Source organism: Gopherus flavomarginatus, chromosome 13 (assembly GCF_025201925.1).
Source record: "Gopherus flavomarginatus isolate rGopFla2 chromosome 13, rGopFla2.mat.asm, whole genome shotgun sequence".
NCBI classification, from domain to species: domain Eukaryota; kingdom Metazoa; phylum Chordata; order Testudines; family Testudinidae; genus Gopherus; species Gopherus flavomarginatus.
Window position 1 is genome coordinate 11,666,345 of NC_066629.1, and position 25,990 is coordinate 11,692,334.

At 55.1% G+C, this 25,990-nt stretch overlaps 1 protein-coding gene across 2 annotated transcripts in view; it reads right to left on the reverse strand.

Annotated features, from left to right (window-relative positions):
• The window catches only part of ROBO3 (roundabout guidance receptor 3), a 248,986-nt gene that overhangs the window by 21,294 nt on the left and 201,702 nt on the right, over window positions 1–25,990 (reverse strand). For both annotated transcript variants that reach the window (XM_050921538.1, XM_050921539.1), the window contains exons 8-9: window positions 24,907–25,078; window positions 10,989–11,194 (exon numbers count right to left, since the gene is read on the reverse strand). In XM_050921538.1, the coding sequence (XP_050777495.1) occupies window positions 10,989–11,194; window positions 24,907–25,078 (378 nt within the window). The remainder of the gene's footprint in view (window positions 1–10,988; window positions 11,195–24,906; window positions 25,079–25,990) is intronic.

The window sequence follows — 25,990 nt, forward strand, 5'->3', positions numbered from 1 at the left end:
AGAAGTTTCTTGTTGTTCCCCTTGGCAGTATGAAGCCACTTTAGTGCAGCATGGTCAGTTTGTAGTTGGAACCGCCGTCCCCAAACATATGGGCGTAGCTTTTCCAGGGCGTACACAATGGCATAGCATTCCTTTTCACTGACTGACCAGTGACTTTCCCTCTCAGACAGTTTCTTGCTGAGAAACACGACAGGATGGAAGTTGTGATCTGTTGCTTCCTGCATGAGCACTGCTCCTATACCACGCTCAGATGCATCTGTGGTTACTAGGAATGGCTTGTCAAAATCCGGGGCCCTGAGCACAGGGTCAGACATGAGCGTTGCCTTAAGTTGGGTAAAGGCCTTTTGACACTCATCAGTCCACTTAACTGCATTTGGCTGGGTCTTTTTGGTCAGGTCGGTCAGTGGGGCAGCGATTTGGCTGTAGTGTGGTACAAATCGCCTGTAGTATCCGGCCAAGCCTAAGAAGGATTGGACCTGTTTCTTTGACCTTGGGACAGGCCACTTTTGGATAGCATCCACCTTGGCCTGTAGGGGGTTTATGGTTCCTCGACCCACCTGGTGCCCCAGGTAAGTCACTCTGTTTTGGCCTATTTGACACTTTTTGGCCTTAACAGTTAGTCCGGCCTGCCTGATGCGCTCAAAGACCTTTTCCAGGTGTAGTAGGTGTTCAGGCCAGGAGTCTGAAAAAATGGCCACATCATCGAGGTAGGCAACTGCAAATTCTCCCAGTCCAGCTAGTAGACCATCTACCAGCCTCTGGAAGGTGGCGGGTGCATTTCGAAGGCCGAAAGGAAGGACATTGAATTCATACACCCCCGCATGGGTGACGAATGCTGACCTCTCCTTGGCAGGTTCATCTAGCGGTACTTGCCAGTACCCCTTGGTTAAGTCTATTGTAGAGATGAACTGGGCCCGTCCCAACTTTTCCAATAGCTCATCAGTGCGTGGCATTGGATAGTTGTCTGGACGAGTTACAGCATTTAGCTTACGGTAGTCCACGCAAAAGCGTATTTCCCCATCTGGTTTGGGTACCAGAACCACTGGAGATGCCCATGCACTGGTAGATGGGCGGATTACACCCATCTGTAGCATGTTCTGGATCTCCCGTTCTATAGCAGCTTGGGCATGAGGAGACACCCGGTAGGGTGGGGTTCTGATTGGGTGAGCATTACCTGTATCAATGGAGTGGTATGCCCGTTCAGTCCGTCCTGGGGTGGCTGAGAACAATGGGGCGAAGCTAGTGCACAGCTCCTTGATTTGTTGCCGCTGCAGACGTTCCAGGGTGGTTGAGAGGTTCACCTCTTCCACGCCACCGTCTTTTTTCCCGTCGTAGTAGACACCGTCAGGCCACTCAGCATCATCTCCCTGGACTGTAAACTGACAAACCTGTAAGTCTCTGGAATAGAAAGGCTTGAGAGAATTAACATGGTACACTTTAGGCTTTAGTGAGGAATTGGGAAATGCTATGAGGTAGTTTACAGCTCCCAGGCGCTCTTGGACCGTGAAGGGCCCTTCCCATGATGCTTCCATCTTATGGGCCTGTTGCGCCTTCAAGACCATAACCTGGTCTCCTACCTTGAAGGACCGATCTCTGGCATGTCTGTCATACCAGGCCTTTTGCTCTTCTTGAGCATCCTTTAGGTTTTCTCTAGCAAGGGCTAAAGAGTGTCGGAGGGTGCTTTGTAGGTTGCTTACAAAGTCCAGAATGTTAGTTCCTGGAGAAGGCGTAAACCCCTCCCATTGCTGCTTCACCAACTGTAATGGCCCCTTAACCTCGTGACCATACACAAGTTCAAATGGTGAAAACCCTAAACTGGGATGTGGTACAGCCCTGTAGGCAAACAGCAACTGCTGCAACACTAGGTCCCAATTATTGGAGAATTCGTTGATGAATTTTCGTATCATGGCCCCCAAAGTTCCATTGAACCTTTCCACCAGGCCATTGGTTTGATGGTGGTACGGGGTGGCAACCAAGTGATTCACCCCATGAGTTTCCCACAGTTTTTCCATGGTCCCTGCCAGGAAATTAGACCCTGAATCTGTAAGGATGTCAGAGGGCCAACCTACCCTGGCAAAGATGTCTGTTAGGGCCAGGCACACAGTGTTAGCCCTGGTGTTGCCTAGAGCGACTGCTTCTGGCCATCGGGTAGCAAAGTCCACTAAAGTCAGTACGTACTGCTTTCCTCTGGGCGTCTTTTTTGGGAAAGGGCCCAGAATATCCACAGCTACTCGCTGAAATGGGACCTCAATTATGGGGAGTGGCTGGAGAGGGGCCTTGACCTGGTCTTGAGGCTTACCCACTCTTTGGCATACCTCACAAGACCGGACATACTTGGCAACGTCCTTGCCCATCCCCTCCCAGTGGAAGGACTTCCCCAACCGGTCCTTGGTTTTGTTTACCCCAGCATGGCCACTGGGATGATCATGGGCTAAGCTTAAGAGCTTCTCCCGGTACTTAGTTGGAACCACCAACTGTTTTTGCGGCTGCCATTCTTCCCGGTGTCCACCAGAAAGAATTTCCTTGTATAAAAGTCCTTGGTCTATAACAAACCGGGATCGATTAGAAGAGCTGAGAGGCGGTGGGGTGCTCCGTGCCGCCGCCCACGCTTTCTGAAGGCTGTCATCCGCTTCCTGTTCAGTCTGGAACTGCTCCCTTGAGGCTGGGGTCACCAGTTCTTCCTCAGACTGTGGACTTGGGCTTGGTCCCTCTGGAAGCGATGTAGGTGATGGGGTTGTTTCCGTTGCTGGTGAACCGCTCTCCGCTGGTGCACCTGAGGGTATTTCAGGCTCTGGCTGAGCCTTTTGGGTATGGCTGTCTGTTGCTTCTGCCAGTTTTGGCTCGCTGGCGCCCTCTGGCGTTGAGTTTGAAGATGTAGTTGCACTTGCTGGTGCTGGTTGTTGTTCCAGTTCCGGGCCTGGGACTGGAGATGCTGTGGCTGTTTCAGTGGTAGGCATGGAATCCGGGTCCACTACCTCTGTCTGGGTCTCTGGTAACACCGACGGGGCCTCTGTGGACGGTTCAGGAACAGGAATGGGCCTGGAAGCTTGCCTGGTTTGGCTACGTGTAACCATTCCCACTCTCTTGGCCCGCCTCACCTGGTTGGCCAAGTCTTCCCCCAGTAGCATGGGGATAGGATAATTGTCATAGACTGCAAAAGTCCACATTCCTGACCAGCCTTTGTACTGGACAGGCAGTTGAGCTGTAGGCAAGTCTACAGCTTGTGACATGAAGGGGTAAATTGTAACTTTGGCCTTTGGGTTGATGAATTTGGGGTCAACGAAGGATTGGTGGATAGCTGACACTTGTGCCCCCGTGTCTCTCCACGCAGTAACCTTCTTTCCGCCCACTCTCAAATTTTCCCTTCGCTCCAAGGGTATTTGAGAGGCATCCGGGCCTGGGGATCTTTGGTGTGATGGTGGTGTAATGAATTGCACTCGCATGGTGTTCTTGGGACAGTTGGCCTTGATATGTCCCAGTTCATTACACTTAAAGCATCTTCCATCTGATGGATCACTGGGCCGAGGTGAGTTACTGGAGACTGGTGAGGTTGAAGGGTAGGGTATCTGTGGCTTTACTTGGGTGGTATGTGGGGTCTTTGGCTGTCCTCGGTTGTAGGGTTTATGGTCTGTGTGCCCCCTGGGGTAATCGTTCCCCTTGACAGTAGCTTTCTTGCTTTCTGCCAGTTCCATCCATTTGGCTCCAATCTCCCCCGCCTCAGCGATATTCTTGGGGTTTCCATCTTGTATGTACCGCGTGATGTCTTCAGGAACACCATCCAAGAACTGCTCCATTTGTATGAGGAGGTTCAGTTCTTCCAAGGTTTGAATGTTGTTTCCTGTTAGCCAGGCCTCATAGTTTTTTGCAATGTAGTAGGCGTGTTTGGGAAATGACTCCTCTGGTTTCCACTTTTGGTTTCTGAAACGCCGACGGGCATGATCTGGGGTTATCCCCATCCTGTATCTGGCCTTGGTTTGAAAAAGTTTATAGTCATTCATTTGGTGCTTAGGCATTTCAGCTGCCACCTCTGCTAAAGGTCCACTGAGCTGTGACCTCAATTCTACCATGTACTGGTCTTCGGGAATGCTGTACCCAAGACAGGCTCTTTCAAAATTTTCCAAGAAGGCCTCGGTGTCATCACCTGCCTTGTAGGTGGGAAATTTCCTGTGCTGCGGAGCAATAATGGGCGCCGGGTTGTTAGGGTTGGCTGGCACATGCAGCCCAGCTTTTGCCAACTCCAGTTCATGTTTTCTCTGTTTTTCCTTCTCTTCATGTTGTTTTTTCCATTTCTTTTTGTTGTTTTTTCCATTTCTTTTTGGTGTTTTTCCATGTCTCGGCGGTGGGCCGCCTCCTCTTCTGCTTGTTTCCTTCGGTAGGCCATCTCTTCTTCTTCTAGTTTTCTTTTGTGTGCTGCCTCTTTGATCTGTTCTTCTCTTTCTTTCATCTCCATCTGTCGCCTGTGTTCAGCTTCTTTGATTTGTTCTTCAGCCGCAATTTTTGCCTTAGAAGTCATGATTCCTGTTTTCTTGTGTTGGGGTGCCCTCCGGTGTTTATCTTCTGAACTGCAGGTTCTCTGTTGCCTCCTGAAGTCTGCCTAGCAACAGTGCTTTTTTCCTTTTCTCTCTCTAGCTAATCTTCAATGTCAAGTAAACCTGAAAAACCACTTTATTTGCATTCATATAGTGCTGGTATGACTCTCAATGGGAGTGCTATTGTGTGACAAAAGACTGTTAATAGTCCTTAACGACTTCTGCTTAACATGCAAGCCACAAACTGCCAGAGAGAGCAGAAAAAAAAAATTCTCTCTGGTTCCCTTTTAAAACCAACTGTTTCTCTCTGCTAAAAAGCCCTTAGCAGAGAAGAGAAAAATAAAATATTTCCACTGGCTTCTGGATTCTGTCTATATCATCCCACCGGCTGCCACTCATGTAATAACCTTAGTCCCAGATTTGGACCTTAGCGTCCAAAATATGGGGGTTAGCATGAAAACCTCCAAGCTTAGTTACCAGCTTGGACCTGGTACCTGCTGCCACCACCCAAAAATTTAGAGTGTTTTGGGGCACTCTGGTCCCCCTGAAAAACCTTCCCTGGGGACCCCAAGACCCAAATCCCTTGAGTCTCACAACAAAGGGAAATAATCCTTTTTCCCTTCCCCCCTCCAGGTGCTCCTGGAGAGATACACAGACACAAGCTCTGTGAATCCAAACAGAGTGAATCTCCCTCTCTGTTCCCAATCCTGGAAACAAAAAGTACTTTCCTCTTCACCCAGAGGGAATGCAAAATCAGGCTAGCCACTTCAACACACACAGATCTCCCCTGATTTCTTCCTCCCACCAATTCCCTGGTGAGTACAGACTCAATTTCCCTGCAGTAAAGAAAAACTCCAACAGGTCTTAAAAGAAAGCTTTATATAAAAAAGAAAGAAAAAAATACAAATAGTCTCTCTGTATTAAGATGACACAATACAGGGCAATTTCTTAAAAGAATATTGAATAAACAGCCTTATTCCAAAAGAATACAAATCAAAGCACTCCAGCACTTATATTCATGCAAATACCAAAGAAAAGAAACCATAGAACTTACTATCTGATCTCTTGGTCCTTACACTTAGAAACAGAAGATTAGAAAACAGAACTACTTCTCCAAAGCTCAGAGAAAGCAGGCAGACGGAAAACAAAGACCTTAGACACTCAATTCCCTCCACCCAAAGTTGAAAAAATCCGGTTTCCTGATTGGTCCTCTGGTCAGGTGCTTCAGGTGAAAGAGACATTAACCCTTAGCTATCTGTTTATGACAGAGGGTCAGAGGCTCCCTGCAGCAGCACAGCGCCGAGCGCAGTGATGCAGTGAGCCTGTCTCTTTGCCGCACCCACGGCCCTTCCCGCAAGGCTGTGCCATTCCGAGATCCCAGTGACAAGAAATGGCACATCAGTGTCCAGGGACTTCTCAGCCTGAGCTTCAGGGAATGCCTGCCTGCCGGAGGTGCCAGGGCCTGGCACGAGAGAGCTGCACAGCCCAGCCTGCTATCCGCAGTGATCCCCTGGCACCCCACTCATCGGGATGCCACCGCATGGCGCTGCCAGGCATACTCCACACTGCTGGAGCTGGGAGGTGAGGGCTGCAGGATATGGGGAGCTCCACTGGCAGAGCAAGGCATGGGGCAATGTCCTCTGAGCAGGGCAGAGGGTGGCATGTCCCTGGCTGGGGGGGTGCTGCAGACAGGCTGTGCAGAGAGGGTCGGGGGAGCCCTGGCCAGGGCGGCAGCAGGCCTGGGGGACAGGAAGGCAGCATGCACAGAGGGGATACTTTAATATACCCGTCAGGTGGGGCTGTCCATGTGGCAGGAGCTGCCCCACTTTTCCCCACGAAGCAGCATGGCCTGAGGAGGTGGCCGTCCCTGGGGACCATTAACTCATGCTAGCCCTGCTAGCCGCCTGACAGCTCTCATTGCTTCCTGGGCACAGAGCCACAACTGCTATCCACCGATGCTATTAGGTGTGCCGGGAGCTGGCAGATGCATTAACCTCCTGACTCGCACACAACGGCAGCCCAAAGCGAACGTGAAATAGTTCGCTCCCTGCTGACGCCCGCCATCAATTTTTAAAGCACTGTTTAGCGTGAGCTGTGTGTTTTGATAAGTAATTTATGAATAACCTCCACTTTACCCCGGTGCCGCGTCTGACTCCGCTGCGCCAGGCTGCAGACGCGCCTAGTCTGCCTCCAGGCCAGGGGGAGGAACGCAGCTCCCACAGCACCCCAGCCGTGCCCGCCCAGCAGCCCTGCACAAGACAGCGCCTGACACCCACCTCCTAGAGACAGGAGCCGGCCTGCTCACTGCTATTATCACTGCTCAATGCCCCATTACCGTCAGGTGAGGAGGGCCCCATGGTACCAGGCACTGCACCGACTCCAGGCCCTGCCCTCCCCATCTGAATGTAGGGAAGGCTGCAACAGGTGTGGTTAACAGACAGGTGGGGGTGGGGGAGGGAGGGCGTGGCAGCACATGGTGGCTACATCAGGAGGTGGTGCACAGCCGGGGGACTCAGCACCCATGGGGAGCAGGGCGTTCTTTGGAACGAGGCCCAGTCCCAAATGGCATTTAGTGCCTGGAACCAGTAGTGCTGTGAGCCAGCCTGCGCTCCCTGCAGAGAGCTGCTGTTCCCAAGGGTGCTCGAGGCTCTTCGTTCTCCTCCACCACCCCCTGTCAAATCTGCTCTTTAAAAATAAACGATGGGTGCATGCATGGACACACAGGTGTACACGCTCACACACGTGTGCTTGTGTGCACCCCTCACCCCCACATGTGCACACACACTTAAGACTCTACTGCTGCGTAATTTGCACACACACGGTAAAAAAGCACCGCTCTCCCTTTCCCACCGCCCAGCCCACTGCCACTCAGAGGAAGTGCCATCCCTAAGGCCAAGCCCCCAGAGCTGAGCGAGGCCTTGTCTCCACAGGAGAGCGGCACCACCTTGAGTGCCGATGTGATTTCCAGCTTATGTAGTCCTGCGCACTGCTGTTATCCTGGCCGAATGCCCCATTACTGTCCAGTGAGCAGGGCCCCATGGTACCAGGCACAGCACCGACTCGAGGCCCTGCCCTGGTGCAAGGTTAGGTGGACGTCTAACCCTGGGTTAGTTTAAATGAACTAGGACTGAGTTAGGCCTGGGGGCCAGATTTTGAGAAGTGTTTAAGCGTTGCTCAGCTTTGCGTTACAAGGCCTAAGTGACGTAGGAGCCTGAGGACATGTCTACACGACATGCTATGGCTCTGCACTTAACGGGGATGCACTGCAGCGCTGGGCTGTAGATCCTTCCTACATTGATGGAAGGGGTTTTTCTATCGATGCAGGTAAATCAATGCAAGCACTGAGGTGAGGGCTACAAAACTCTTGTAGCTGGGTCAACCAAAGTTTTAGGTGTAGTCTCATTTTCAAAATGACTTAGGGCTTGTCTACACATCAAATGCTGAAGCAGAGAGGCCCTAGCTGGGTTGACTCCAGGGCTCAGGACAGGTTAACTGGGTCGCTCAGTGGGGTGGTTTTATACTGACCTAATTTCAGAGTGCAGCCCATTTTGGATTGTAAATCTCATTGAAAGTCAATGGGATTTGGGCTCTTATGTCACTTTGCCATGCTAAGCAACACCAAAACACCTTCCCAAATGTAGGCCTTTGCACCCAAATACCGCACCCGCGTAAACGTACTGGGAGAGCAAAGGTGGTAGCAGCCTCTCCTCCATCCCCAGGTGTATACAGTTCTCAGGGGAGAAGGGTGCTCTGTCCAGCACAGGGAGGAGAATAAGTGATCCAGGAAGAAGACACCTTTACTGTGATGTTTCTGGGATGACTGTAGGTACACTGGCCAGCCCTGTAAAACAGGGCTCGGGGGTTAGTTTCCGTTGCTCGAGGAGCAGTAGAAGTCACTCCTCTAGCAGAATGAGTGTGCTCCCAGGGGTCAGCCCAGCGTCACTGGACCCAGATACTGGCTGGACTCTCCTGCGCAGGGCGGGCTCAGGGATCCTGCTCCCTGGATCTGCTGAAGGTGCACGCCCTGTGTTGCTCTGCCTGCTCCTGCCAGCCTAGCCAGTTTGGGGACCCCTCCACCTCCAGCTGACTCTCTCCTGGGGTATTTCACAGGTGGAACCAGTGCTGTAAACAACAGAGCCCTGGCCGATCCACCTGACTGAGGAGCGTGGCAGTCTGGCAAGACAGGTGAGCAGGGCCAGCGCTTCCATTTAGGTGACCTAGGCAGTCGCCTAGGGTGCCAGGATTTGAGAGGACGGCAAAATGTGTCTTATTCCTGGATCTGGGTCGTCGTCAGCAATTCTGCGGCGGGTCCTTCACTTGCTCCAGGACCCGCCGCCAAAGTGCCCCGAAGACCGGGAGCGCGGAAGGACCTCCCCCACTGCAGAATTGCTGCCAATGACCGGGAGTGCGGAAGGCCCCCCGCCTAGGGCGCCAAAAACCCTGGCGCCGCTCCTGCAGGTGAGGAAATCAATGTTTCTTCCTCTTCCAGTAAAGCAGCTTCCATCTCCTCCCGCCCGCTGTGGGTCAGTGCAGTGACGGGTCGCGCCCCTGATTCAGTCCAAACAGTGACGCCGAGGCTGAGTGTAACTCACAAGCCAGGAGTAAGCTCACAGCACGCCAAGGTACTCAGTCACTAGACATAAACGTGACCCTCCATAGCTGTAGTGAACAAAGGGCCTGCTTTCCCCTTGCCTGCCCTTGGGCAGCCATGGACACTAGCTCACAACTGTGAAATGCTGCCCAACGGGAGCAGCAGCATTTCACGCCCACGGTGCACAAGGGCAGGACAATAGGGAATCGGGTCCAATAAGCCCATACCACGAGAGGCCAACCTAACAAACCCATCCCTGCAGGGAGGGAGAGCCTGGCTGGACCCTAGCCCGCAGCAGCCTCCTGAGTCCGGGCATCACGCTGGCTTCCTGCACTAGGCTCAGCTAACCCTGCCCTCTGCTTTGCTAACGCCTCTCCCTGTCCCAGCTCAGCCCTGGGGCTCCTCCCTCCCAGAGCCTCCTCTGCCCGGGGCAGCAGCACTGGCACTGCGGCAGGATTTCCCTGCCCATCCAGAGCCCTTGCCCACTCCAGCTCCACACCTGTCCCTCGCACCTCACACGAGCGGGGCCCTGTGGGACCCTGGAAAAGCCAGTGGGATGCAGTGGCCATCAGGGTCAATTTGGGAGGGGGATCCCAGGGGCTTTTGGAGGTGTGGGGAGAAGACTGGATGGGCTCATTGCCCAGTCCCCAGCCCCCTGCCCCAGCCTGTCCCCATTATCCCCCTGCTCCCCTGTCTGTGTCTGAGCCAGGCTGCCAGGGCAATGGGGAGAGTCCAGGGAGATGCTTCACAACCTTGGCCCAGCATCTGGGTGGGGGACATGCTGTCCCATCCTCCTGCTCCTGCTGCTAACACTACCTGTGCTGCTGCTGCCTTGATTTCTGCAGTCCCTTCCCTTCCAGCCAAGCACCTGGTAGTATGTCCTCTGCTCATCCCCCTTGGCATCCCCACACGGGAAGCCCCTGGCCCTTGCTGTGAGGGCTTTTTGTACCGGCTCTGTGTCCAGTCCAGCCCCCAGCCGCCGATTGGGCTCCTGTCCGTTACACTCATTCCTTTCTCTCCTGGTGGCTTGCATTGGCGAGGCCGGCTGGGCCAGCAGTTTGAGTGCTCGTGCATGACTTAGGAGACCTGCACCCAAGTCCCTGCACTACCCTAGAGACTGCATGGCCTCAAGCACTTAGGGCCAGATTTGTAAAAGTATTTAGGTGCCTAGCGGGATTTTCAAAAGCGCCTAACTTCCACTGCTTTCAATCTGCCTCATCTGGTCCCTGAATACCTTTACAAATCTGGCCCTCCATCTTTGTGCTTTAGCTGCCACGCGGGCAGTGAGGATAAAGCACTTTGTGGCCACACAGGAATTCAGGGACATGCACCATGAGACCTGATAGGGCATCTCTATGAATAAGTGCATGGCAGTATTACCAAGAAGGGAGAGTCAATTTAACGCAGAAGGCAGCCAGGAAAGCTGTACTATGCCAGGTGGATCAATGCATGCAGCAAATTAAATAAGCCAGAGTACTTGCAAAATGTCTCAGTTCCAACTGGAGGATCAACAGAACATCACAGGACAACACCGAAAGGCCCAGTAAAGTGGCAGATTGCAAATGCATGCGTGCCAATGGGTCTCAAACTTGCCAAAGAGACGCCGCGTGAGCAGAGTCAGAACAGCAGTGATAGCTTTCGGGGCTGTGTGATTTCTACACCCCACCAGGACCCACTGCACTTCCAGGAATAACAGAGCTATCACCAGCTGCGAACTCCTCTCCAGGTAACAAAGCTGGGGCTCGGCAAAGGCTGACTCACAGGAGGGGCCCCCCGAGACTACTGCAGCCCTTTCCTGGTACCTGATTGGTGCGTACTGTGGGGCTACATGCACAGTTTTGGGGGATGGGGGGGGAGCAGCAGCTTACCTGCACGTTTGTGATCTGCAGAGTCCCGTTGTCTAACAAGCTGACCCTGGGATCCCTGCCCACAACCTGCTGCCCGTCTTTCAGCCACTGGATGCTAGGAAGCGGGTTCCCGCTCACATGACATTGCAGCTGGGCTGTAGCATCCACGGCCAGCGTCTGATTGGCGGGTCCTCGGCGGATGATTGGTGGGATACGGTCGGATGTCACTTAAGGGAAATAGCCCAGAGCAGGTGTTAGCAGCTCCCCTGGCCTGCGTCGAGGGCCAAAAATACCCAGTCTTGATATTGAGGGACCATGTCCAGTACCACGCCTCCTCCCCCCCAGGTTAGCCGGCCCCACCGTGACAGCGCAAATGCCTCTGGGCAACTTCTCAGCAAGTGCCACATAGGCAGCAGTGAGCAAGCCCCATGCCCCTCACCCGGTCATGGTGCCCACCCTGACCCGAGGAGCCAGCCTGGCCTGCTGGGAGAGGGCTGAGATTCAGGCCCATTTGATCCTTGCACTGTCTGCTGAGCTCCCCCATGGGCCCAGGAGTGTCCGTTTGGTGGCAGGGTTGCTGCAGTAAGAAGCCCACCCAGCCCATCCCCCCAGAGACCCTGACTCTGGGATGGCAATGTGAGACTCCCCAAGCAGCCCCAAACTCGTCCCACACAGTCCTGCTCCTCCCAGCACAAGGGAGCTTCCACTGAGGCCCATCCCGTGGGCAGGACCGCAACAACCCCTCCCACTGAGGCCCCTCTAGTGGGCAGCACTGTGACACCCCCTCTCCCCCGAGGCCCACCCCATGGGCAGCACAGCGACACCTCCTCCCCCCTGGCCCCTCCCAAGGGCTCTCCTTAGACAGCACTAGGCACCTGACGCTCCACTCTCTGGAGCACCAGGCTTCCTCTGAACAGGGCAATGGGCACAACTGACCTCTGGTGCCCCATCTCCCTGTGCTACTGCTCCACAGACTGTGGGCAGCTCTGAGCATCTCTCCGCATGCACCCCCAGTGCTGCACCCTGCTGACAGCTCCGTGCTCACCTTCCTTTGCTGGCCTGTCTGGGGGCCAGTTAGAAACAGGCATTTGTGGTGGACGTACAGGCCTTGGAGCTCAGGCTGTGCTGACTGGGCTGCAGGGGAGGGTATGGGGCAACTGAGGCTGGAGTGTCATGGCAGCAATGTGCCAGCCCCAGGGGAAGTGGGATTGTGTTGTGCCAGCAGCCACAGCTGGGAGCTAGAGAGCAAGCACACAACGCAGATAGCTAGATGGTGGGTGTCAGGCCATGGAGACCCAGAGTGCAGAGATTGGGGAACAGAGCGGGAGGCGGATTCATCTCCTTGGCCCCTCCTATGCTGGGAAAGTGACCAGTGGGGAACCACGGCTAACAGGGGATCTGGGGCGGAGTGGCAAGCCCCATCTGGCCTAGAGCACACAGGACAGGAAGAGCTGGCACAGAGAGAGACGGGAACCCAGCACCTGGTTCCAGTGTAGTCATTTACACCCACACACTATGTTCGAGAGGTAGGACATACCCCATGCCTGTAGGCCCAAGGCAGCCCAGGAGTGCAAGAGCTGGCTGGAGGCAGGGTCACCCGCTTACTCAGCAGGCTGTGGGTCAAGTCCTCCACACCAGAGCACATCTGTTGTCTGTAGTGGGAAGGCCCAAGGGGCAGCATGGGCAGCAGAGCGGGAGGTTATTAGTCGCCAGCCCTTGCAGGACTCTTGTCAAGCTGTCAGAATGGGCTGACTTTGGGCTGGCAGTGCTGCCCCACAATGTGGCTGCCAGTAGCCAGGATGCAGAGAGGCCTGTGGGCACCATATCTTGTGGGGCAGGCCAGCACGAGGGGCAAAGGGAGGCCTGTTTGGTGAGACCTGAGGCAAGCATTTCATTAACATAAAAACCTAAAACTAGCTTAGAAGCTGTAAACAGGACACCTGAGTATTCAAATTCATGTAGAGAACTCCCAGGCTAAGAGAGACAAACTACATGCATAAGATGTGGAAAAATCATATCCCGAGAGATGATGCATGTGCAGCCAGAGGTGTGCAGTGTAATAAATGTATAAAATATGGACATTTTGGAGCTGTTTGCTACACCAAAGCAGTCAGAGAGTTGACTCATGTTACACACACAATTCAGAGCCTTCGTTTCTGGGATCTCTCACTTGTGATGACACAAATCCTGTCTAGAGAGTGAAACTAAATATTCACAGCAAGACAATTGACTTTAAAATTGACTCAGGAGCAGACATCACAGTCATCTCAGAAGGTAACCGCTCCCAGAGCTGAAGTCACCTGACACTGCTTTGACTAGCCCTGGAGGTATTCTGAATTGCATGGGCCAGTTCACCACAGAAACAACTTACAAGGACAAAAGCTTTGCATTCAGAGTGTATGTGACGATCGGATGACAGACCAACAACCTTTTCGGCCGCAGTGTGGCAGCCACGATGGGGCTAGCAAGAAAAGTGGAAGAACTTGATTGAGAATTTGATGATATTGGCCTTTTGAATGGAGATCCAGTAAAAATCGGTTTGAGAGACCCTGGACCATACAGTGTATGAACACCTGTACCAACCAGATCTTTGAAGACACAAGCGGCAGATTTATGCAGATTCAGGGGTCATCATTACCTGGTCATTGTGGACTTTTCAGTTATATAGACGTAATGTACTTGAAAGTCATGACATGTCACGGTGTTATTGAGAAACTGAAGTGCACTTTTGCTCACTTCTGTATTAGAGAACAACGGATGACGAACAATGGATCACGATTCACTGCAGCAGAATTTATGTCATTCAGAAGGAACTATGATACAGATCATATTACTAGTAGTGAATGGAGAGCTGTACAGACAGCCAAGAAAGTCCCACAGCAGAAAGATCCACTCCTTGCTCTTCTGAGTTACAGATGAACACCAATAACATCTACTGGATATAGTCCAGCACAACTCCTGAGGGGAAGACAACTCAAAAGTACTGTTCCAACTTTGGAAAATAATCTGTTTCCACAGTGGCCAGGCATGAAGCCAAATTGGATAAAAAGCAAAAAGCCCATGAACACTTTTACAACAGACATCACTCAGAGAACTGCCAGGTCCAGAACCCGGTGACCATGTTTATGTCAAACCAGATGGAGAAAAAGGACACCCAGCTGTCATGAAGAAAAATAATTCACTGCCCAGATCATATGCGATTGAGACCGACAGTGGAGAGTTCAACAGAAACTATTGACATCTACAGTTTGTTCCTCAGACAGAACAATCCACAGAGCAAACTTTACAGCTGGCGGACATAAAACAAGATGACTCAAGGATTCCAAACTGACCACAGCCAGCTGTTGTAACTACCGGACAGCCAGATGACCAATTGTTACGTGTTTGGGTCCTGTAATTAAATAACCCAGAGATCCTTAACAACCTGATTCATACTGAGCTTCAGAGACAGCATGATAATGTAAATATTGTAAATGGCAGGCATGTAGAAGAACTTAAAGGGGGAGATGTAGTGGAATGCTACACTGTATTATACCGTTCAGCCACTAGACTTCACTGTGTGTAAAATACCTTATTTAAGTGATCCTCAACCATACCTGGCACAGCATTAAAGGATCTGATGCTGATAAGGTGACCAGACAGCAAATGTGAAAAATCAGGACAGGGGGTGGGTGGTAATAGGAGCCTATATAAGAAAAAGACCCAAAAATCGGAACTGTCCCTATAAAATCAGGACATCTGGTCACCCTAGATGCTGAACACAGCTGAGGTGTAGAAGCGAGCTCTGTGACCTGCACACATCTGGTACAGGGACATGACAGATGTGAACAGGGCTTGCCCCCCATGGCTTTGAGTTGCTGTTAGGAGTGGGTGAGAATGCTCATTGCAACAATGAAACAGCAACTACTGGGGCTGGGGCAAAACAGGGAATCTGCTTTTGTAGCCCTAATGCTGGGAGGTTTTCTGTGACGTGGCTTGTTTTATGCAGAAGCTGACAACGCCCCCCAGGAGCTAAACAACTCAACTCCAGTTCTGCCTGGCAGGAGCCAGCTGCACCAGAAGTGTGGCTGTTGTTCTAATCAGGATCTATGCTAATTTTTAAACAAGACTGAGGCGGATGGCTCACATGTCATCGTCGCTCAGCGGCTGGCTGACGGCCTCCAATTTGCATACTGGCTGGCAACCAGTATTCAGAGCCTCAGTCACTGGCCTGGCTGGCATTACAAAGACATCAGCAAACAGCTCAGCTAAAATGGCAGCCAGCCACATGGGGCCACTTTCTAAACTCTGGGGGTTTAATCCTAATTTGGGAAATGTGGCTTTGGGGGCATAAATCAGTGTTCTGGGCCGTGATGGTGACTGCCAGGGCCTCTGCTGGCAGAGATGCCAGCTCATTTCACATCAACTGCACACACATGCACCAGAAAATCATATCCCAGAATAGGACAAAAGAGGCAGTGATGGAACACAGCTGCTTCCCTCTCTGTGCTCTGTCTGCCTTATAAAGTGTCACTGTTCTTTTAAGAAGCTGGCACATTATCATCCACTGAACAATTTGGCAATCCACACGGAAGAGGAAGGACAGGTGCTGGGGAGTCCACAGGCCCCTCAGTGGGTAACGGGGCCAAAGAGACAGGGGATGAGAGGAAAATTAACACCATTCTGCCCTAATCTCGTAGTCCAGTGGCAAGGCTGTGTTGGGAACTGGAGCACAAGGACCTGGGGCGGCCTTTGGGTGTGAAAATCCTCACATGGTACTTGTCGCCCTTTGGAGTCTTCATATGAGTCGTGCTTGGTTTCTTTCCATAAATGTTTAATAGGAAGGGTTTGAAATTGGTCTGAGGCTGATGGCCCAGAACAGTTTTTGTCAACAGATCGTCTTTTACAAGCCATTGTTCAGGTCCATTGAGTTGGCAGAGAGGTGAACGTGGAGTAATCTGGGGCAAGGGACAGTGTTAGAAAAGAGTCACGTAGGACTAAGGACCACAGTTTACTATTGTGCTTCATAACATTTCTTCTCTTCTTTCCCGTGAAGGTTTTTATGCTGTGCTCCAACAGCCATGGCTGAGAATCATCTCCTTGGCAGATGCTCACAAGGAACGTCCCTTTTGCAGAATGGTGATCATCACCCACTGTTCTCAGTGAGATTAGGACCACAGGCTGCCCTCAATCACAATGGGACATTTTGTGACAGCCTGTACTCCTATGCTCAGCCTTTTTACAAAACTCTGATACATTTTGTGCAAAGCATGCCTTGTGAGGTATCATTTGGAAACTCATAATCTGCTGAGCATTATTGTCTAGGTAAAATACGTGTGGTGACACTGTATGTAAAATTATAAAATTCTACTGTACGACATTGCTGAGACATGTTCCAAGTTTAGAAAAACAGCCTCAGACCAATACCTCAAAAGCAAAAAACTAGTCAACACTTCAGCCAGGTGCCAACAAAATCAAGTGGACTATCAGCTGGGTAAATGGCCATTATTTGGCAAGAAGAAGGGCGTGAACGAGACATTTACATTTTGGGTTGGGGGTCCCCGTGTGACAGACTAGCTGCCGCCTATACCCCTGCTGGAGATAATCCTCAAAGAGGAAAGAAAGGTATAAGACTAGAGGACACGCTACATGAACTACCTTTCTCCTCCATTCCTTTCTGCTCACGGTAGTATCAACGCTTGAAGAAACAGTGAACTGGGGAGGGGTCCTGGCCTGGAGGCTTTCAGTCAGTAAAGACTGTAAAGCACAGGTGGTGAGAAAAGCCTTTGCATTGAATTCATTTAGCTCGCTAAGTTAGGTATTAGTTTGTGTTTTATCTTTTTTTTTTGTAACCAACTCTGATTTTTATGCCTCATTACTTGTAATCACTTAAAATCTTCCTGCAGTTAATAAACTTGTTTTATTATTTTATCTAAACAGGTGTGTGCTTGGATTGAAGTGTTTGGGACCCTCCAGATGAGTAACAGAAAGAGCTGAGCAGTACAAGATACACATTTCAGGGGGCAAGTCTGGGAGTGGGACTTTGCTGGGGTCGCTCTGTAATGTAATTCATGCGTGATTAGCTGTAACACTCATACAATCCAGCTGGGAGTGATTTACATGCTAGAGGCTGTGTGTGAGCAGGCCAGGAGTGGTAGCTCTTACAGCGAAGCAGGGTTAAAGGCACCCCAGGTTGGAGATTTCAGGGGAGACAGCTGTCCATCTGTCCAGATTGTACCCTGGGCAATGTCACACATTTCCTTACAGCATGGGCAGGATGCTGTTTAGGCTGCCTCTAGTAAAACTGGCCACTGCCTCTAAGCAGGGTCTCATACTCAAATGACCACAAGGGCCACAGGAGATCTAGTGCATTGGCCTAAGCGCCGCATCACTGACACCCCCACCCTCATTGTCCCCAGTCCCACCCCCACTCCACCTTCCATGAGGCCCCGCCCTTGCCCCACCTCTTCCCAGTCCCTTTCCACTCTCTTCCCCAAAGTCCCCACCCCAACACTGCCCCTTCCCTGTCACCAGGGGGTGCAGGAGGGGTGCAGGGTGTGGCAGGGGCTCAGGGCAGGGAGTTGAGGTGCAGGAGGTATGCAGGGTGTGGCAGGGGGCTCAGTGCAGGGAGTTGGTGTGCGGGGTGCAAGAGGGTTGAGGGGTGCAGCAGGTGGTTGGGATGTAGGGTGCAGCAGGTGGATTAGGGCACGGAGTGCAGGAGGAGTGTGGGGTGTTGCAGGGGGCTCAGGGCAGGGAGTTGGGGTGGAGGAGGGGTGTGGGATGCAGCAGGGGGCTCAGGGCAGGGAGTTGGGTACAGGAGGGGTGCAGCAGGGGTCTCAGGGCAGGGAGTTGGAGTGGAGGAGGGGTGCGGGATGCAGCAGGGGGCTCAGGGCAGGGAGTTGGGGTGGAGGAGGGGTGTGGGATGCAGCAAGGGGCTCAGGGCAGGGAGTTGGGGTGGAGGAAGAGTGTGGGGTGTGGCAGGGGGCTCGGGGCAGGGAGTTGGGGTAGAGGAGGGGTGCGGGATGCAGCAGGGGGCTCAGGGCAGGGAGTTGGGTACAGGAGGGGTGCAGCAGGGGTCTCAGGGCAGGGAGTTGGAGTGGAGGAGGGGTGTGGGATGCAGCAGGGGGCTCAGGGCAGGGAGTTGGGGTGGAGGAGGGGTGCAGGATGCAGCAGGGGGCTCAGGGCAAGGAGTTGGGTGCAGGAGGGGTGCAGCAGGGGGCTCAGGGCAGGGATTTGGGGTGGAGGAGGGGTGTGGGATGCAGTGGGGTCTCAGGGCAGGGATTTGGGGTGCAGGACCAGTGTGGGGTGTGGCAGGAGGCTCAGGGCAAGGAGTTGGGTGCAGGAGGGGTGCAGCAGGGGTCTCAGGACAGGGAGTTGGGATGCAGGACCAGTGTGGGGTGCAGCAGGGGGCTCAGGGCAGGGATTTGGGGTGGAGGAGGGGTGTGGGATGCAGTGGGGTCTCAGGGCAGGGATTTGGGGTGCAGGACCAGTGTGGGGTGTGGCAGGAGGCTCAGGGCAGGGAGTTGGGTGCAGGAGGGGTGCAGCAGGGGTCTCAGGGCAGGAGTTGGGGTGCAGGACCAGTGTGGGGTGCAGCAGGGGGCTCAGGGCAGGGAGTTGGGGAGCAGGAGGGGTGCGGGGTGTGAGCTCTAGCTCGGCACCGCTTACCCAGAGCAGCTCCGGGGTGGCAGCGGTGCACATCAGGGCCAGAGCAGGCTCCTGGCCCCGTGCCGCGCCACGCCGCTCCACTCCAGGAAGCAGCTGGAACCACAGCCCCTGGGGGAGCGAGGGTGGGCACAGGGCTCCGCTGCTGAAGCTCCCATTGGCTGCAGTTCCCTGTTCCCGGCCAAAGGGAGCTGCGGGGAGCGGCACCTTGAAGCAAGGCAATGCAGGAGCCCTCTGCCACCTCCCCGCTCCCCTCGGCCTGAAGCCACTTAAGGGAGCGGTGTGGGGCTCACGGCGCCACGGGGGGCAATCCCACGGGCCGAATCTGGCCCGCGGGCTGTAGTTTGCCCACCCCTGGCCTGGAGATAGGCAGAGGGGCGGGGCGGGGGAGGGCGCGGGGAGTTTGGCGGGCCACACAGAAGACCCCCGTGGGCCGCGTGTTTGAGACCCCGGCTCTAAAGCCAAGCTGCCCTGAGTGCTGATGGCAGCCCTGATGCTGGGAACAGGCCAAGGGGCACACTGGGAGGAGAGGGGAATCCAAGTCACTGGGGCGCTGGGGGAAAGTGGGCACCAGGGAGGGACACTACAGGTATGGGGGGGTTAAAGGGAGACAGAGGGGGCAGGTTAGTACGAGAAGCAGAGGGAGACTGAGAGGAACGGCAGGGCAAGGGAAGCCCAGTAGACAATGGGGAGAATGGGAGGGCAGATGGGAGGGGACAGAAGACTGGGTGGGGGAGGCTGGGTTTGATGGGGAGGGCAGATAACCTGGTATTCCCCAGCCCAGGGATAGGGAGGGGGCTGAAGACTGGGCGGGGGAGGCTGGGTTTGATGGGGAGGGCAGATAACCTGGTATTCCCCAGCCCAGCGGATGCGGAGGGGGCTGAAGACTGGGTGTGGGAGGCTGGGTTTGATAGGGGAGGGCAGGTAGCCTGGTATTCCCCAGCCCAGCGGATGGGGTGGGGGAGGCCCCTGTTTGTGCAGATAAGGCAGGATTGTGAGCCTGGAAGGATCTCGTGCAGGTTAGGGGGTGGCTCAAAACACACCCAGCCTCCACCCTGGACAGAGCAGGGAGGGGCAGTGTGGGGAAGGGGGTGGGGCTTGTCTGGCCGTGGGGATGTGGCAGTGCAGTGCTTGGCGGGTGCCATCCCTTCGGGGCAGAGCCAAGGTTGTGGGGTGTGGTGTACGAGGGACAGGGGGATGCAGTGAGAGGGGATCGGCTCCCCACGTCCTTGCCTTTGTGGGTCAGCAACAGCCATGCTGTGTGTTTAGCGACCTTCCCAATGCCGTGCTTTGTGTCACAGCCCACAGAACACTGCACCCCTCATTCTCAAAGGGTCCCCAGCACCCACCACCCCACACTCACATGGATGTGGTTTCAGGCATGATTAGCCATTATAGATGTTTCAAACCAGGGTAGCCCGGGGGGGGGGGGGCAAGAGGGGCAATTTGCCCCGGGACCCACAGGGGACCCACGAGAGTTTTTCGGGGCCCCTGGAGCAGGGTCCTTCACTCACTTCGGGAGCCCCGGAAAACTCCTACGGATCCCGGGCCCCCGGAGCTTCTTCCGCTCCTGGTCTTCGCCGGTGACGGGTCCTTTGGCTCTGGGGCGGAAGGACTCCCTGCCGGCGAATTACCGCCAAAGTGGGACCTGCTGCCGAAGTGCAGCAGGGTCTTCGGCGGTAATTCGGCGGTGGGGGGTCCTTCTGTTCCAGGACCCGCTGCCGAAGTGCCCCAAAGACCTGTGGCGGGGGCCCCCCGCTGCCGAATTACCACTGAAGACCCGGCTGCACTTCGACGGTGGGTCCCGCTTAGGCGGTAATTCGGTGGAGGGGTGCCCCCAGTCGTGGGTCTTCGGGGCACTTTGGCGGCGGGTCCCGGAACAGAAGGGCCCCCTGCCACCGAAGACCGCAGGCCCCCGGAATCCTCTGGGTGGCCCTGCTTCAAATTTCAGGTGCCCAACCTGTGACAGGGCCTGGTAGGCACTGGATTGTACACCTGGTTCTTAACTACCCCCATCTCTGTTGTACCTGGGCACTCACAGTCGGTAAGCTCACATCACCCCTGGGAGGCAGGGAAGCGCTATCCCTCCATTTTACAGAGGACCATTGACACAGAGAGACTAAGGCACTTGCCCAAGGTAACGTAGCAAATCAGTGGCAGGGCAGGGAACTGGCCCCAGCTCTCGCATGGCCCAGGCTAGCTACTGAGCCACCTTTCCCCTCTATTATTGTTCCAAGAACTCACGGTGCTGCGACACTGATGCTACCCTGCCAGCTGTGTCCCTGCCCCTCTCTCTGCACAGATCACAGCTATCGGAGCACACGCTGCAAGCATGGGAGAGTGAGGTGGTTTAGGCGTGAGCGAGGTAGGTCCCTCGGGGCAGTGGGAAGCCCAAGTGGTGCCACAGTCACTATAGGTGTCACTGTGAGAACAGGGCAAGGTGGCCAGGGAGGACCAGGTGCTGTCAGAGTCAGAGATGAATTGCAACCTGTCCAATGATCCCCCTGGGGTTACTCAGTGGCTGCCCTTGAAGTGGGCCGGGTGGATGCAGAGTACAGTCAGGCCTATTCTCCCCTCACTCTGCTGCAAGTGTCACCATGGTGATGCCCATAAGGGGCACCCTCCACAGCATTAACGATGACCCAACCCCCCCTAACTTCCCCAACCATGTAGAGACACCCAAGCCAGCACCCTAAAGACGTTCAGCTCAGCAGCCAGACTGCAGGATCCACCTATTATTTATGACCCTAATTACTCTCCGTTGATTGGGAAGCAGTGGCTGGACAAAGAGCCCCGGAGAGTTCCCACAGAATTGAATTTGCCTGTAACAATCAGCAAAGAAAGTGCATGGGAGAAGGAGAACAAACCTCAGCCAAGGTAAAGGAGCTGGCTCAGACAGAAATCAGCTGGCAGCAGGCAGGCGCTGCACTCAGCACTCGCAAGGGGGGCGACTCACCGGCGTTTCCCTGGCCTCCTACGCAGCAAAGTGCCTGCCAGCATCACTGCTGACGTGGGCGCAACAAGCAGGATGCTACAGGCCACAGCTGCCTCCTGCCCTGGCATTGTGTTCTCATCTGGCAGAGGCCTGGCTCCCGGTTCTGGATTGTGACTCTTGTTAACAGGCCCTTGGTCTGAACAGGCGCTCCACAAGATACAGACACATGAAGTGTCACATAAAGGCCAGGGCTGGCTCATCTGCCACTGCCGAGTGCTGTGCTGTCTAGCCACCCTCTCGCTGCAGGAAGCCATCTGTGCTGCAGAATTAGGATTCTAGGTTACAACTCTCTTTGTCCAACGGTTGCCATTAATCACCTCGCCCTTGTCAGCTGGGCTGATGGATCAGGTGTTACCAGAAAACCCAAATCACCAAGGAGTGCAGGGATGGAACTCCCATGCTGCCCAGCTCAAGGGAGAAATAAGGGTATACAAAGGCTTTCCCTCTAGTAGGCACCATCTGCTGGGCGCTCACTGGCCTGCGTGCAAGGAGTCTGGTGGGAAGCACAAAAGGGAGAAGCTGGTTTCCACACTGGCAGACCCAGCAGAGGCCAGAGGCGTAACATGCCATGGGGGTGGCTGCCCTCTTGTATCTACAGATGGCCGCTCCAGCTCAGGGTTGAGGCCTGGCTGTGGGCTGGTGTAAGGTCTCTGCACACGCTGGGCTCATGCCGCCACAGTGCAGAGCTGGTTCAGGAAATGGTGCTGGGCTGGCTGTCTCTCTCCTGGCTTTGCTGGGAATAGGTTTAACCATCTCGGTGGAGTTAAATCGACAATGCTGTCCTTAAGCAGGCACAGGTGTATCAGTACAAGTCAAGAACCAGCAGAAGATACGCTGGTGGCAAGCACAATTGTGCTGGTATAACTGCATCCCCCCACCCCATCTTCTGCAAAGGATGAGTTTTCAGATCCATACCGAGCAATACCTTGTGCACACGGTGAAGTGAAGCCCTGAGGCAGCCGGCATGGAGCACAGCACTGCTCGCACCTTGGCATGCTGTGCTGTCAGCATGGCCTTTGGAGAGCACAGCCCTCCATCGGCATTTCCAAGCCGGGCTCCCGCCAATGGAGTTTCAAAGTGACACTCGCTGCCCTTCAGGGATTGGTCCCCCAATGTAGGTTTAACTAAACAAACCAAATAAGTGAACAGCACTAACAGAATTCTTTTCAGTCCCCACCTGTAACCTGGCCCCTGCGCCATCTGTAACAACCGACGCAGCATGGTGCTAGTGCCGGCGGATTGCCAAGGGAACTCACACAGGAACGACAAAGCAGGACACTGTCTGGGCTGCGCAGAGAGGAAGGCAAAGAGCATCACTTGATATGGCCCCATCCTTTCAGCGCTCTCAGTCCAAGGCATTATTGCACACATTGGCAGGGCTCAGCCCTTTAACATGGGCCGTGGCTGGCACCTGACAGCATTTCACCGGAGAATAGTTCATTTGGACAAAGCGCAGGATGCCTGCAGGAAGGGGCAGCAGGCGGGCAGGGGGGAGACAGGCTCCACAAAGGTGGGAAGGAGGCCTGCCTGTTCAGCTGGGTTTTAACAAGAAACCCCTTAGAGACAGGCAAGGATTTTATTTGCAATAAGAGGAGAGCCTCTCTGCTAAGGATTTGCTCAAAGCCGTGGTTCCTATAACACTTCCCGGGTCCTGGCTAATGCCAAGGAAACAGACAAATGAAATTCACAGCAGGAGAGTTCAGAAAAATGCCAGAAAACTTCACAGGAACAAATTCCTCTGGCAAAGACTGGGCAGCAGCTCCGCTCCCGGCCTCGCTGCTCAGACATTCCCGGGCTCTTTGCAGTTCCACAAGGGAACCAGCTGGGGGCCTGGGCAGGGCTGTGCTAATCCCTCGCTCAGCACATGCTGCTCTGCGCCCTACCGAACCCCACTGCAACCAGGGCAGAGCAGCCAAACCTTGCTGCACACCCAGCTGGGCCCCACCAAATCTTCGTGCCCTGACAGCTGTGTTCCCACTGGAGATGCGCTGAGTGAGGGGTGACCACTGCAAACCTGGGGAGCGTGAACCGCTGACCCAGCCGCTGCAGGAGCGACTGGCTCCCTCTCCAAGGGTAGAGCTACAGGACGGGCACCATACCACTGTGGCTGGGAGGCCGGAGCTCTGCCGGCAGAACCCCATCGTACAGATGCAGCCCACGCCGACGGAAGGGGTTTTTCTGTTGGTGTAGGAACACCACCTCCCTGAATGACAGAAGCATTCTTCTGTTGGTGTAGCGGGGGTGTGGTCAGATCTGGCCCTACCGGAAGCCGAGCAGCCATGTTCGTCTCAGGCCAAAAGAGCTGCAGCCACCCCACGAGAAATCCAGCAATAAGCCACTTCTTCCATGCTCCTCTCTGATCCCTCCCCATATTGCCCCTCAGATCTTCCCCTGCCTTTTTCCTGTGCCCTGCACCAGACCCTTCCTCCCCCTGACCTACCCCTTCACCGCCCCTCGCTCATTCCCTGCTTAGGGTGCCAGGCAGGCTGCTGTCCCAATGGCTATAGCTGGTTAGGATCCTGGGCACTCCACTGTTCTGGGCATCTGTGGTTCACACCCAAGAGCCCTGCTGGCACAGTCCCTGTGTGTACCTGGGCAGCTGGGAGGTTTGGGCTCTCCTCCAAGGTGGGAAACACTTTAAAGCCTTGAGCCCCTGAAAATGCAGCCTGCAAGCTAAACTAACCAGCTGCTGAAACACAGCCCTGCGACCCTAAGCAATGGGCCACGACGGGAGCGTGCTGCGGGTAAGGGGGCATGCTCCAAGAGGTTCAGCACTCAGGCTGTCCCCTGCCCCCAGCTCAGCAAGGCGGAGGGGATTCAGCTCCAACTGTCCAGAACCTGCCGCCCAGACAGCGGGGTGGGGTTTGAATGGCACCTCACCCAGACTCAGAGGGAGCAGTACCGGACCAAACCAGCTACCAGCCTGAATGAACGAAGCCCACTGGAGCCCACTGGCAAAGCCCCCTTGCCAGGCTCACACCTGCGCTCTGCCGTTCCCTCACCAGCACCCTGGGAACTCAGCAAACGTTCCAGTGCTCATGGACGGAGATGTCACGCTCCCCCCACTTCTCCGCTAGAGCCAGCTCCACCCTGAGCTCCGGGGCCCAGAGCCCCTCAGCTCTGCAATACGCCGACCACACAACTCCAAGCTCCTACAGGGCACTTAGCCTGCTGCGGGGCCTGTGCATTTCAGGGGGTTGTGCCCCCAGGCCCACTCCGCAGTGCTTGGCCTGGGGACCACACCAAGGGCTCTCCCTGACCATGAAGGGCCTCATTGGAGCCTTTACACTAACAAGTACTCACCATCCTCCACCTCCAGCAGGGCTTTGGCCAGGATGCTCCCCGCCACGCTGATGGCCTGGCACATGTAGTACCCGGAATCTGCCGTCTGCACCTCCGTGATGGTCATCTCGCCACTCGGGGACACGGAGAAGCGGCCCATGGGCTGAGGGGGCTGGCTGGGGAACAGCAGGATCTGCAGGGCAGACACAAGGGGAGAGCCCCAGACTCTCCACTTAGTGAGAGCTGAGGGCAGCCTGGAGGCATAGGGAGTATAGGGCCTCTGCAGGGAACAGCTGGGCTGATTTTGGTAGTGCCTTGCCCAGGGCCAGCCAAATTCAGGAAACACCACTGAGGCCAGCCCTCCCCAGACACTATGCAGGCAGGTGGAGGGGCTGTTCATGACATCAGGCAGAGCTCCCTGCACTAGTGCATAGACAGACAGAGGACCCAGCACAGTCCCATGCCCTGAGGTGTGGGGCATGGCTGGGCAGCAAGGGGCCAGCCTGGGCTATGGGAGCTTTTCAGGGGAGTTTCAGGCTCCCAGATTCACCTTCTGTCTCACTGAACATGAATAACAGTCCTACAAAGCCACTGCCAACCCTAAGAGTGCTCAGCCAGGCCCCTCCCGCCAGCCCTCGGAGCGCGCGGCCAGGCCCCTCCCGCCGGCCCTCGGAGCGCGCGGCCAGGCCTTTCCCGCCGGCCCTCGGAGCGCGCGGCCAGGCACCTCCCGCCGGCCCTCGGAGCGCGCGGCCAGGCCCCTCCCGCCGGCCCTCGGAGCGCGCGGCCAGGCCCCTCCAGCCGGTCCTCGGCGCGCGCGGCCAGGCCCCTCCCGCCAGCCCTCGGAGTGTGCGGCCAGGCCCCTCCGGCCCTCGGATCGCGCGGCCAGGCCTCTCCCGCCAGCCTTTGGAGCGTGTGGCCAGGCCCCTCCCGCCAGCCTTGATAGCGTGTGGCCAGGCCCCTCCCGCCAGCCCTCGGAGCGCGCGGCCAGGCCCCTCCCACCAGCCCTCGGAGCGCGCGGCCAGGCCTCTCCCGCCAGCTCTCGGAGCGCCCTGCCAGGCCTCTCCCGCCAGCCCTCCGAGCGCACGGCCAGGCCCCTCCCGCCAGC